General features: G+C 52.4%; 1 protein-coding gene across 3 annotated transcripts in view; it reads left to right on the plus strand.

Annotated features, from left to right (window-relative positions):
• Nucleotides 1-3,556: 3,556 nt before the first annotated feature.
• Nucleotides 3,557-13,851, plus strand: part of TUFT1 (tuftelin 1) — a 28,102-nt gene continuing 17,807 nt past the window's right edge. For all 3 annotated transcript variants that reach the window (XR_016309480.1, XR_016309481.1, XM_089666160.1), the window contains exon 1: nucleotides 3,557-3,699. Coding sequence is in view for 1 of the 3 variants with exons in the window: in XM_089666160.1 (XP_089522286.1) it covers nucleotides 3,652-3,699 (48 nt within the window). In the remaining 2 variants the exon portion in view is untranslated. The remainder of the gene's footprint in view (nucleotides 3,700-13,851) is intronic.

Genomic DNA, 13,851 nt, shown 5'->3' on the forward strand with positions numbered 1-13,851 from the left:
ATACATACAGAATGGGGACAGATACCGAGAATGACACCCGGCATCCGGGACAGGAGAAGTGGGACTGTGCAGAGTCCATACATACAGAACAAGGACAGATACCGAGAATGACACCCGACATCCGAGACAGGAGAAGTGGGACTGTGCAGAGCCCATACATACAGAATGGGGACAGATACTGAGAATGACACCCGGCATCCGGGACAGGAGAAGTGGGACTGTGCAGAGTCCATACATACAGAACAAGGACAGATACCGAGAATGACACCCGACATCCGGGACAGGAGAAGTGGGACTGTGCAGAGTCCATACATACAGAATGGGGACAGATACTGAGAATGACACCCGGCATCCAGGACAGGAGAAGTTGGACTGTGCAGAGTCCATACATACAGAACGGGGACTGATACCGAGAATGACACCCGGCATCCAGGACAGGATAAGTGGGACTGTGCACAGTCCATACATACAGAACAAGGACAGATACCGAGAATGACACCCGGCATCCAGGACAGGAGAAGTGGGACTGTGCAGAGTCCATACATACAGAACAGGGACAGATACCGAGAATGACACCCGGCATCCGGGACAGGAGAAGTGGGACTGTGCAGAGTCCATACATACAGAATGGGGACAGATACCGAGAATGACACCCGGCATCCGGGACAGGAGAAGTGGGACTGTGCAGAGTCCATACATACAGAATGGGGACAGATACTGAGAATGACACCCGGCATCCGGGACAGGAGAAGCGGGACTGTGTGCAGTCAGTCGTGGACTGTGTTGCAGTCGGTGGGGTCACAGGGGGTCGCCTCTCATGGCGCACTCCATATTAGGACACGCTCAGCTCTCTCACACAGGTATGGCGTCACCTGTAGGTGAGTCATGTGATCCCAGCATGCATTGCGCACAGTGAGGGCGCCCCGTCGGCTCCTTGGATCTCCTCTTCAGGATCAGCCGGGTGAAGGATGATGTCAGCTGTCGCCATCGATCCTCTACCAGCCCTCCTGGGAGGCGGCTCCATGCACCTCCGATACTACAACCCTAAAGGCGTCACTCCGGGCCGTTCATCGCAGCGCTGCAACGGATTTCGCACTTCAACATTCTAACTTCACGGTTCGAGCTCCCGGCACCCGAACGATTGTACATGAACGAGGACAACTGGAAGCGGCAGATTGGCTGCGGAACATTTTGGAGCTTCGAGCGTTAAGTCGGAACTGAACGGCATCTGAGAATCGCAAACCAAAAACACGATTTATTGTTCACCGCAAACTCCCCGATCCGTTCATTACTCCATGCTCCATATTGCTGAAAAATCACCCCCCCCTCTAGAATTTCTAGCCAGGGCTATCTTGGATAAGGGCAGGTTATCCATGTAGCATTTACTTCCTGGAATCCATCTGCCCTTAGCTCAGGCATGCAGGCAGGAGGGTGTGAGAAAGTCCCTCCTCCCATAATGACTGCTATGATGTAGCCTAGGCCAGAAATCGGGGAGTGACTGCAGAAATGTACAAATAATAGAGGGACGGAGGGGGGGGATGGGGGTATAATAGAGGGAAGGAGGGGGGATCGGGGGGTATAATAGAGGGACGGAGGGGGGATGGGGGTATAATAGAGGGAAGGAGGGGGGATCGGGGGGTATAATAGAGGGACGGAGGGGGGATGGGGGCATAATAGAGGGAAGGAGGGGGGATCGGGGTGTAATAGAGGGACGGAGGGGGGATGGGGGTATAATAGAGGGAAGGAGGGGGGATGGGGGTATAATAGAGGGAAGGAGGGGGGATCGGGGGGTATAATAGAGGGACGGAGGGAGGATCGGGGTACAATAGAGGGACGGAGGGGGGATGGGGGTATAATAGAGGGACGGAGGGGGGATGGGGGCATAATAGAGGGACGGAGGGGGGATGGGGGCATAATAGAGGGAAGGAGGGGGGATGGGGGTATAATAGAGGGACGGAGGGGGGATGGGGGGTATAATAGAGGGACGGAGGGGGGGTGGGGGTATAATAGAGGGACTGAGGGGGGATGGGGGTATAATAAAGGGACGGAGGGGGGATGGGGGTATAATAGAGGGACTGAGGGGGGATGGGGGTACAATAGAGGGACGGAGGGGGGATAATAGAGGGACGGAGGGGGGATGGGGGTATAATAGAGGGAGGGAGGGGGGATGGGGGTATAATAGAGGGACGGAGGGGGGATCGGGGTATAATAGAGGGACTGAGGGGGGATTGGGGGGTATAATAGAGGGACGGAGGGGGGGTGGGGGTATAATAGAGGGACTGAGGGGGGATGGGGGTATAATAAAGGGACGGAGGGGGGATGGGGGTATAATAGAGGGACTGAGGGGGGATGGGGGTACAATAGAGGGACGGAGGGGGGATAATAGAGGGACGGAGGGGGGATGGGGGTATAATAGAGGGAGGGAGGGGGGATTGGGGGGTTTAATAGAGGGACTGAGGGGGGATTGGGGGGTTTAATAGAGGGACTGAGGGGGGATTGGGGGGTTTAATAGAGGGACGGAGGGGAGGATTGGGGGGTATAATAGGATGGAAGGGGGATTGGGGGGTATAATAGGAGGACGGAGGGGGGATTGGGGGGTATAATAGAGGGACTGAGGGGGGATTGGGGGGTATAATAGAGGGACTGAGGGGGGATTGGGGGGTATAATAGAGGGACGGAGGGGGGGATTGGGGGGTATAATAGGAGGGACGGAGGGGGGGATTGGGGGGTGTAATAGAGGGACGGAGGGGGGGATTGGGGGGTATAATAGGAGGGACGGAGGGGGGGATGGGGGGTGTAATAGAGGGACGGAGGGGGGGATTGGGGGGTATAATAGGAGGGACGGAGGGGGGGATTGGGGGTATAATAGAGGGACGGAGGGGGGATTGGGGGGTATAATAGAGGGACGGAGGGGGGATTGGGGGGTATACTAGGAGGGACGGAGGGGGGTATAATAGAGGGACGGAGGGGGGATGGGGGGGTGTAATAGAGGGACGGAGGGGGGATGGGGGGGTGTAATAGAGGGACGGAGGGGGGATGGGGGGGTGTAATAGAGGGACGGAGGGGGGATGGGGGGGTGTAATAGAGGGACGGAGGGGGGATGGGGGGGTGTAATAGAGGGACGGAGGGGGGGGGTGTAATAGAGGGACGGAGGGGGGATGGGGGGGTGTAATAGAGGGACGGAGGGGGGGGGTGTAATAGAGGGACGGAGGGGGGAGTGGGGGGTGTAATAGAGGGACGGAGGGGGGATGGGGGGGTGTAATAGAGGGACGGAGGGGGGATGGGGGGTATAATAGAGGGACGGAGGGGGGATGGGGGGGTATAATAGAGGGACGGAGGGGGGGTGTAATAGAGGGACTATATAAGTGTAATAATTAATCCCTGCAGGACGCCATTAGTGGAATGCAGCCGCTCTGGGCCGAGGAGCTGACAGTCCGGAGAGGTACATGACGTTCCCTGACCTGAGCTCCCCTGCAGGGGGTCGGAGCCCAGAACTTGTTGTTGTACATGATGTGGCTGCAGGCAGCATTCTGGAGATAGCCCCTCCCACCTGGGGGTGGATGCTGGGAGTGGCTGGTGTAATGATGTCACCTGACACTTATAAGCAGAAGTCTCCGCCCCCTCGCTCAGTGGTGTCGGTGAGCGGTGACGATGAACAGCCTCTGTACTCTGCAGCAGCTCCAGCCGGAGAGCGAGGCGGTGAGATCCTCATTGTATTTATATGACTCCTTATTATACCGGGATAGAGCTCTGACCTATACCAGAGCGCAGTACAGAGAGCACCGAGCCAGTCCTATCTGTACAGAGGAGCTTACACTCTAATGCCCCCTCCCCCACAGTCACATCAGTCTCTGTACCAGAGGAGCTTACACTCTAATGCCCCCTCCCCCACAGTCACATCAGTCTCTGTACCAGAGGAGCTTACGCTCTAATGTCCCCTCCCCCGCAGTCACATCAGTCTCTGTACCAGAGGAGCTTACACTCTTAATGTCCCTCCCCCGCAGTCCCATCAGTCTCTGTACAGAGGAGCTTACGCTCTAATGTCCCCTCCCCCCGCAGTCCCATCAGTCTCTGTACAGAGGAGCTTACGCTCTAATGCCCCCTCCCCCGCAGTCCCATCAGTCTCTGTACCAGAAGAGCTTACGCTCTAATGTCCCCTCCCCCGCAGTCCCATCAGTCTCTGTACCAGAAGAGCTTACGCTCTAATGTCCCCTCCCCCGCAGTCCCATCAGTCTCTACCAGAGGAGCTTACGCTCTAATGTCCCCTCCCCCACAGTCCCATCAGTCTCTGTACAGAGGAGCTGACACTCTAATGGTTGGGTCAGGGCTCTGTATAGGAAGGCGGCTCGGTCTGTCATGGTGTTGGTAGGTCAGTACTGGAGGTTGTATTGGTTGTGTAGTCTGTATATAGAGGTCGGTGTACATATTATATACAGAGTCCGGGGGGAGGGGGGGTGATGAGGGTAGTGGGGTACACCTGCCCCCCCCCCAATAGATGGTCTCAGTCCTCAGATTAGGAGTCTCAGGCAATGAGCCGCCATCACAGATACTTGAAGGGATCTTCCGATGAGTAATCCACCAACTCCTCCTTGTTGGGGGGGATTTCACCGCGAAGCACACAGACGGGTAATACCGGGGACACCGACCTGTCTGGGGGGGGGGGTGTCTATGGCGGGTGTCAGTAAAATAGATTTTTTTCTAAAAAAGAATGACGAACTCTGAAAATGTTGACATTTCTGCAAAGCAAAGACTCCGCGTGTCACTTCTTGTGGAATTTGTGTGTGTGTGGGGGGGGTGATTAGTTTTGCAACATCATCTGAAGGTGAATGATTTTTGTGTAAATTCTCCGTTCTCGCACTTGAGACACCCAATGAGAGGATTTTGGTTGTTTTTTTTCCTGCCTGTCAATGTTGTCACCTAAGATGGGAGGGGGATGAGAGGAAATGAATTATTATAAAAAGTTACGATTTTGTTTAAAAGACTATTAAATATTTTGTCCAATTTTGACAAATATTTTAAAATTTTCGAGGTTCATAAAAATCTGCATCTGGAAAATGTAACAATATTCGTCAGAATTGGACAAACTTTTCATTTTTAGGGCTGATAAATTGTCGCATTTTAAATGTCAAAAATGAGAAACGTCCGGATGGGTGGTCACCGTTCTCCTCCTGGCGCTCCGAGCTCCTCCGACGCGTCATTTCTCTCCTTTCTAAATATTCGTTTATCGTGTCGTCATTTCTGTGGACTTATCGGAAGGTTATTGATCAGCCAAATAATTGCCCTTTGCTGCTGTTTTCCTTCGGGCCCATTTACTCCTTTGCGGTGCGTCAAAGTGCATTGCGGTAGGTCGCGCTTCGTTGTGTTACGTTGGGTTAGGTCGTGCGTCAAAGTGCGTTGCGTTACAATGTGCGTCGAAGTGTGTCGCGTTACAATGTGTGTTGAAGTGTGTCGCGTTACAATGTGTGTTGAAGTGCGTTGCGTTACAATGTGTGTTGAAGTGCGTCGCGTTACAATGTGTGTTGAAGTGCGTCGCGTTAGGTTGTACATCAAAGTGCATTGCGGTAGGTCGCGCTTCGTTGTTACGTTGTGTGTAGAAGTGCGTTGCGTTAGGTTGTGCGTCGCGTTAGGTTGTGCGTCGCGTCAGGTCGTGTGCTGAAGTGCATTGCGTGGAGGTCGTGCGTCATGTGTTGGGTTGTGTGTTGAAATGCGTTGCATGGAGGTCATGTGTCGGAGTGCGTTGCGTTAGTCGTGCGTCAAAGTGCGTTGCGTTAGGTTGTGTTGAAGTGCGTTGCATTAGGTTGTGTGTCGAAGTGCATTGCGTTAGTCGTGCGTCGAAGTGCATTGCGTTAGTCGTGCGTCGAAGTGCGTTGCGTTAGGTTGTGTTGAAGTGCGTTGCATTAGGTTGTGTGTCGAAGTGCGTTGCGTTAGTCGTGCGTCGAAGTGCGTTGCGTTAGTCGTGCGTCGAAGTGCGTTGTGTTAGTCGTGCGTCGAAGTGCGTTGCGTTAGTCGTGCGTCGAAGTGCGTTGCGTTAGTCGTGCGTCGAAGTGCGTTGCGTTAGTCGTGCGTCGAAGTGCGTTGCGTTAGTCGTGCGTCGAAGTGCGTTGTGTTAGTCGTGCGTCGAAGTGCGTTGCGTTAGGTTGTGCGTCAAAGTGCGTTGCGTTAGGTTGTGCGTCGAAGTGCGTTGCGTTAGGTTGTGCGTCGAAGTGCGTTGCGTTAGGTTGTGCGTCGAAGTGCGTTGCGTTAGGTTGTGCGTCGAAGTGCGTTGCGTTAGGTTGTGCGTCGAAGTGCGTTGCGTTAGGTTGTGCGTCGAAGTGCGTTGCGTTAGGTTGTGCGTCGAAGTGCGTTGCGTTAGGTCGTGCGTCGAAGTGCGTTGCGTTAGGTCGTGCGTCGAAGTGCGTTGCGTTAGGTCGTGCGTCGAAGTGCGTTGCGTTAGGTCGTGTGTCGAAGTGCGTTGCGTTGTGTCAAGTGTGTTGCGTTAGGTCATGTGTCGAAGTGCGTTGCGTTAGGTCGTGCGTCGAAGTGCGTTGCGTTAGGTCGTGCGTCGAAGTGCGTTGCGTTAGGTCGTGTCGAAGTGCGTTGCGTTAGGTCGTGCGTCGAAGTGCGTTGCGTTAGGTCGTGCGTCGAAGTGCGTTGCGTTAGGTCGTGCGTCGAAGTGCGTTGCGTTAGGTCGTGCGTCGAAGTGCGTTGCGTTAGGTCGTGCGTCGAAGTGCGTTGCGTTAGGTCGTGCGTCGAAGTGCGTTGCGTTAGATCGTGCGTCGAAGTGCGTGGCGTTAGATCGTGCGTCGAAGTGCGTGGCGTTAGGTCGTGCGTCGAAGTGCGTGGCGTTAGGTCGTGCGTCGAAGTGCGTTGCGTGAGGTCGTGTGTCGAAGTGCGTTGCGTTAGGTCGTGCGTCGAAGTGCGTTGCGTTAGGTCGTGTGTCGAAGTGCGTTGCGTTAGGTCGTGCGTCGAAGTGCGTTGCGTTAGGTCGTGCGTCGAAGTGCGTTGCGTTAGGTCGTGCGTCGAAGTGCGTTGCGTTAGGTCGTGTGTCGAAGTGCGTTGCGTTAGGTCGTGCGTCGAAGTGCGTTGCGTTACGTTGTGCGTTGCATTAGGTCAGCACATTGACACAAATGGCCTTCCAAGACACCCTGAAACCAGAGGTGACCCTATCTCTGCATGGCGATGCACCGCTGTGAGTTATGGCGTGCCGTAAAGCAGGTGCCTCATCTCTGCGCCATTTAAATGTGACCGCGGTGCGTTCGTATAAACGTGTTCCCGATCAGCCGCTACTTTTTTGAGGCTCACAGTGGGGAAAAATGTGAAAAAATTCACAGATTAGCGAGAAAATAAGCTGAGATGCAGCAAGCAGAGAACTCAAACTTCGTCTCTTGGGAAAGGTCAGAACATGAAGAAGGCGTACAAACTCCATGCAGATGGGGAATAAACGGCGAACCCCGGTGCTGCAAGGCGAGAGGGCCGAACGCACAGCCGGGGACATTGCAGAGCGAGGAGTGAGCGCTCCGCACTTTGCCTGGGGTGCAGTCTGGGACGTGGGTTATGAATCACCTTGGAATGGAAGCGGGGCTCTCTGATTGGCTGACGGACATAATGATTATATTCAGCAGAACATACCTGCGGTCTCAGGCAGGTTTGTACAATATGAGATCCTTATTATACCGGATTTGTATGGTGCCAACAGTGTGAGTGGCGATGTACAATACAAAGGGAGGAAATACAGAACATTCCAATAGGAGGGCGAGGAGGACTCCCGCTCAGGAGGAGTCACCGTCCATGACGGAGGAGATCGGTACAATCCGGTATATAAAATGTATAGTGAAGGAAATGCGTATTTACCCCCCCCTGATGCTGAATGTTCGCCCCTCACACAGAAATGATCGGTCTAACAATGGAATGTTCGCCCCTCACACAGAAACGATCGGTCTAACAATGGAATGTTCGCCCCTCACACAGAAACGATCGGTCTAACAATGGAATGTTCGCCCCTCACACAAACGATCGGTCTAACAATGGAATGTTCGCCCCTCACACAGAAATGATCGGTCTAACAATGGAATGTTCGCCCCTCACACAGAAACGATCGGTCTAACAATGGAATGTTCGCCCCTCACACAGAAACGATCGGTCTAACAATGGAATGTTCGCCCCTCACACAGAAATGATCGGTCTAACAATGGAATTTTCGCCCCTCACACAGAAATGATCGGTCTAACAATGGAATGTTCGGTGTAACACTGAGAGACAGAATACAACAACAAAATCAGCAGAAATGCGTCTAACAAATGATGACGGATCTGCATGTTCATGAGGGAAAGAAGGATTGGATCCCCTTCACAAAACATGACTTAGTACTTGGTGGCCAATCCCTTGTTGGCCATCGCAGAGGTCAGACGTTTCCTGGAGTTGGCCCCCAGGTTCGCACACATCTCAGGAGGGATTTTGGCCCACTCCTCTTGACAGATCCTCTCCAAGTCATTAAGGTTTGGTGGCTGACGTTTGGCAACTCGAACTTTCAGCTCCTCCACAGATTTTCCATCGGATGAAGGTCTGGAGACTGGCTAGGCCACTCCAGGACCTTAATGTGCTTCTTCTTGAGCCGCTCCTTTGTTGCCTTGGCCGTGTGTTTTGGGTCATTGTCATGCTGGAACACCCATCCACCACCCATTTTCAATGCCCTGGCTGAGGGAAGAAGGTTCTCACCCAAGATTTGAGGGTACATTGCCCCGTCCATCGTCCCTTTGATGCGGTGCAGTTGTCCTGTCCCCTTAGCAGAAAAACACCCCCAAAGCAGAATGTTTCCACCACCATGTTTCACAGTTGGGATGATGTTCTTGGGGTCATAGGCAGCATTCCTCCTCCTCCAAACACGGCAAGTTGAGTTGATGCCAAAGAGCTGGATTTTGGTCTCCTCTGACCACAACACTTCCCACCAGTCCTCCTCGGCATCATTCAGATGTTCAGTGGCAGACTTCAGACGGGCCTGGACATGGGCTTTCTTGAGCAGAGGGACCGTGCGGGCACTGCAGGATTTCAGTCCTTGTCGGCGTAGTGTGTTACCAATTGTTTTCTTGGTGACTGTGGTCCCAGCTGCCTGGAGATCATTGACAAGATCCTCACGTGTAGTTCTGGGATGATTCCTCACTGTTCTCATGATCATTGACACTCCACGAGGTGAGATCTTGCATGGTGCACCAGACCTAGGGAGACTGACACTTGTTTTGTGTTTCTTCCATTTGTGAATGATTGCACCAACTGTTGTCACCTTCTCACCAAGCTGCTTGGCCATAGTTTGGTAGCCCAGTCCAGCCTTGTGTAGGTCTACCATCTTGTCCCTGACATCCTTGGACAGCTCTTTGGTCTTTGCCATGGTGGAGAGTTTGGAATCTGATGGTTTGATGGCTCCTGTGGACAGGTGTCTTTTATACAGGTAACACAATGAGATTAGCAGCACTCCCTTTAAGAGACTGCTTCTAATCTCAGCTTGTTACCTGTATGAGAGACACCTGGGAGCCAGAAATCCTGCTGAATGATAGGGGATCAAATCCTTCTTTCCCTCATGAACATGCAGATCCGTCGTCATTTGTTAGACGCATTTCTGCTGAATTTGTTGTTGTATTCTGTCTCTCAGTGTTACACCGAACATTCCATTGTTAGACCGATCGTTTCTGTGTGAGGGGCGAACATTCCATTGTTAGACCGATCATTTCTGTGTGAGGGGCGAACATTCCATTGTTAGACCGATCGTTTCTGTGTGAGGGGCGAACATTCCATTGTTAGACCGATCATTTCTGTGTGAGGGGCGAACATTCCATTGTTAGACCGATCGTTTCTGTGTGAGGGGTGAACATTCCATTGTTAGACCGATCAATTCTGTGTGAGGGGCGAACATTCCATTGTTAGACCGATCATTTCTGTTTGAGGGGCCAACATTCCATTGTTAGACCGATCATTTCTGTGTGAGGGGGAACATTCCATTGTTAGACCGATCATTTCTGTGTGAGGGGGAACATTCCATTGTTAGACCGATCATTTCTGTGTGAGGGGCCAACATTCCATTGTTAGACCGATCATTTCTGTGTGAGGGGCCAACATTCCATTGTTAGACCAATCATTTCTGTGTGAGGGGGAACATTCAGCATCAGAGGGGAGCAAATACACATTTCCTGTGCTGTAGATGATATATTTAGAATGGAATATAGAAAATAGTTATTATCGTGTATATATAATATTGATACAATCCCAGATATATAATATTGATACAATCCCGGCACATCGATGTACGGAGGATATTGATACAATACACAGAGATACAAAGACGTGTTTCCTTCATGTTCCCGGCTTTATCTGACGTTGCTGAGACATCCCATGTGGTCTGTCATCTCAGCCTTGTCCTGTATTGTGGGGACATCTCTCATCCTCATTAGCATCCCTGCTAATGAGGAGTTGGAATTTCCCGTATTCGTCGGTCGATCGTCCCTGAGATCGTCTCACTCACTGGATTCCCATTGCAGACACAATTGGGTCGATACCCTTCATTTGTATATTGAGGATTTTATTTCTGACTTTTATATTTGCATTTATAGACCTGATGAAGGGGGATATTTGGCCCCTGAAACGTGTTGGGGGTCGGGGGGGCAGTCATTGAACAATGAAATCATTTTGAACTCTTTGGTGGTGAATGGAGGAGGGCTCTCTATGGTGCCCTTGGAAGAGGAGCCTCATCCCATCTGATCAGTCATCTCACCCTGCGCTGATGGTGACGGCCCAGCTCCTCTCTGCGCTGACGGTGACGGCCCAGCTCCTCTCTGCGCTGACGGCCCGGCTCCTCTCTGCGCTGACGGTGACGGCCCAGCTCCTCTCTGCGCTGAAGTTTGTGTACATAGTCTGAGTGACCTCAGAAGGGGAGCCCCGTCCCCTCACAGCACTCATCTCACCCGACATTTCTAGTGTTTTGGTGGGGTGACGGCCCAGCTCCTCTGTGCTGATGGTGATGGCCCAGCTCCTCTCTGTGCTGTTTGTGTACATAGTCTGAGTGACTTTCCATGGTGTTCTTGGAAGAGGAGCCCCATCCCCTCACAGCGCTCATCTGACCCAAGATGTCTAGTGTTTCAGTGTGGTGACGGCCCAGCTCCTCTCTGCGCTGATGGTGACGGCCCAGCTCCTCTCTGCGCTGATGGTGACGGCCCAGCTCCTCTCTGCGCTGATGGTGACGGCCCAGCTCCTCTCTGCGCTGATGGTGACGGCCCAGCTCCTCTCTGCGCTGATGGTGACGGCCCAGCTCCTCTCTGCGCTGATGGTGACGGCCCAGCTCCTCTCTGCGCTGATGGTGACGGCCCAGCTCCTCTCTGCGCTGATGGTGACGGCCCAGCTCCTCTCTGCGCTGACGGTGACGGCCCAGCTCCTCTCTGCGCTGACGGTGACGGCCCAGCTCCTCTCTGCGCTGACGGTGACGGCCCAGCTCCTCTCTGCGCTGACGGTGACGGCCCAGCTCCTCTCTGCGCTGACGGTGACGGCCCAGCTCCTCTCTGCGCTGACGGTGACGGCCCAGCTCCTCTCTCCTCTATAATTACAATCATCTTTGTCTTCCTGCAGAGAAGGGGATTCTCAGAGCCGCCTTCCCTGACAAAGATCACATTTCACCCAGGAATGTGTGGATTCCGGAGGGATTGGGTTAACCCCTGACCTGCCTCGGCCTTGTCCAGCTCCGGATTGCAGGTTTTCTCTTTCTCAGGATCAGTTTACACCCACTGAGCGTTCTCCTTCCAGGATGGGGGGGGGATCCTCATGAATAAATAATGAGCGGGGTGCTGTCACAGCAAAGTCCTGAGGTCAGAGGGACATTGCACATCACCTGGGATGGGGGGACAAATGATAGACACTTCTGACCGAAATCTGTCCAAAGGAAATATAATTTCTGCCAAGTGTGTGGCCGGGGCCAAGTGGACTCGTCTGCCATTTCCAGAGCCCCGGAGGGGCAGCAGCTTTCTGCTACGGAGTCAGAAGTTCTGCTTTTCCACTGCAGATTACTCAGCGATGATGATATGAACCAGCCATTTCCCCTTCGTTTCACTTTGCAACCCGCGTTCCTGTCTCACAGCCAGTCATTATTAGACAACTGTCACTTCTTCTGCTGTAAAGTTGTAAAATGTGTGTCATCTTCAGCTGGGAGGTTTTTATGTAGAGCAATAAACTGACTCCACGCCACAGCGAATCCCTTTAAAGTAGTCGATGCGTCATTGCGTAATCCACGGCCCATAAAGTGAGGAGCAAATGGGCCGTGGCCATTAATGTGGAATTGATCCCCCCCCCCATTCATGCTCATTGATATGGAGTTGTCGTCCCCCATGGCCATTAATGTGGAATTGATCCCCCCCCCCCTCATGGCCATTGATATTGAGTTGTCGTTCGAGTTGTCGTCCCCTATGGCCATTAATATTGAGTTGTCATCCCAAATGGCCATTGATATGGAGTTGACCCCTCTTGTATGGCCTTGGTGAACATGGCGCTCTTCAACTTTGACTCCATGGCCTTGGTGAACATGGTGCTCTTCAACTATGATGACTCTCTGACCTTGGTGAACATGGTGCTCTTCAACCATGATGATTGTATGGTCTTGGTGAACATGGTGCTCTTCAACTATGATGATTGTATGGCCTTGGTGAACATGGCGCTCTTCAACCATGATGACTGTATGGCCTTGGTGAACATGGCGCTCTTCAACCATGATGACTGTATGGCCTTGGTGAACATGGTGCTCTTCAACCATGATGACTCCCTGGCCTTGGTGAACATGGCACTCTTCAACTATGATGACTGTTTGGCCTTGGTGAACATGGCGTTCTTCAACTATGATGACTCTCTGGCCTTGGTGAACATGGTGCTCTTCAACTATGATGACTCTCTGGCCTTGGTGAACATGGTGCTCTTCAACTATGATGATTGTATGGTCTTGGTGAATATGGTGCTCTTCAACCATGATGACTCCCTGGCCTTGGTGAACATGGCACTCTTCAACTATGATGACTGTTTGGCCTTGGTGAACATGGCGTTCTTCAACTATGATGACTCCCTGGCCTTGGTGAACATGGTGCTCTTCAACTATGATGACTCTCTGGCCTTGGTGAACATGGTGCTCTTCAACCATGATGACTGTATGGCCTTGGTGAACATGGCGTTCTTCAACTATGATGACTCCCTGGCCTTGGTGAACATGGTGCTCTTCAACTATGATGACTCCCTGGCCTTGGTGAACATGGTGCTCTTCAACTATGATGACTCCCTGGCCTTGGTGAACATGGTGCTCTTCAACTATGATGACTGTATGGCCTTGGTGAACATGGTGCTCTTCAACTATGATGACTCCCTGGCCTTGGTGAACATGGTGCTCTTCAACCATGATGACTCCCTGGCCTTGGTGAACATGGCGCTCTTCAACTATGATGACTCTCTGGCCTTGGTGAACATGGTGCTCTTCAACTATGATGACTGTATGGCCTTGGTGAACATGGTGGTCTTCAACTATGATGACTGTATGGCCTTGGTGAACATGGTGCTCTTCAACCTTTTTGACTCCCTGGTCTTGGTGAACATGGTGCTCTTCAACCATGATGACTCCCTGGTCTTGGTGAACATGGTGCTCTTCAACCATGATGACTCCCTGGTCTTGGTGAACATGGTGCTCTTCAACCATGATGACTCCCTGGTCTTGGTGAACATGGTGCTCTTCAACCTTTTTGACTCCCTGGTCTTGGTGAACATGGTGCTCTTCAACCATGATGACTCCCTGGCCTTGGTGAACATGGTGCTCTTCAACCATGATGACTCCCTGGTCTTGGTGAACATGGTGCTCTTCAACCA

This window comes from Staurois parvus, unplaced genomic scaffold, assembly GCF_062004578.1.
Source record: "Staurois parvus isolate SC_StPar_1 unplaced genomic scaffold, SC_StPar_1.0 ptg002566l, whole genome shotgun sequence".
In the NCBI taxonomy this organism is placed as follows: domain Eukaryota; kingdom Metazoa; phylum Chordata; class Amphibia; order Anura; family Ranidae; genus Staurois; species Staurois parvus.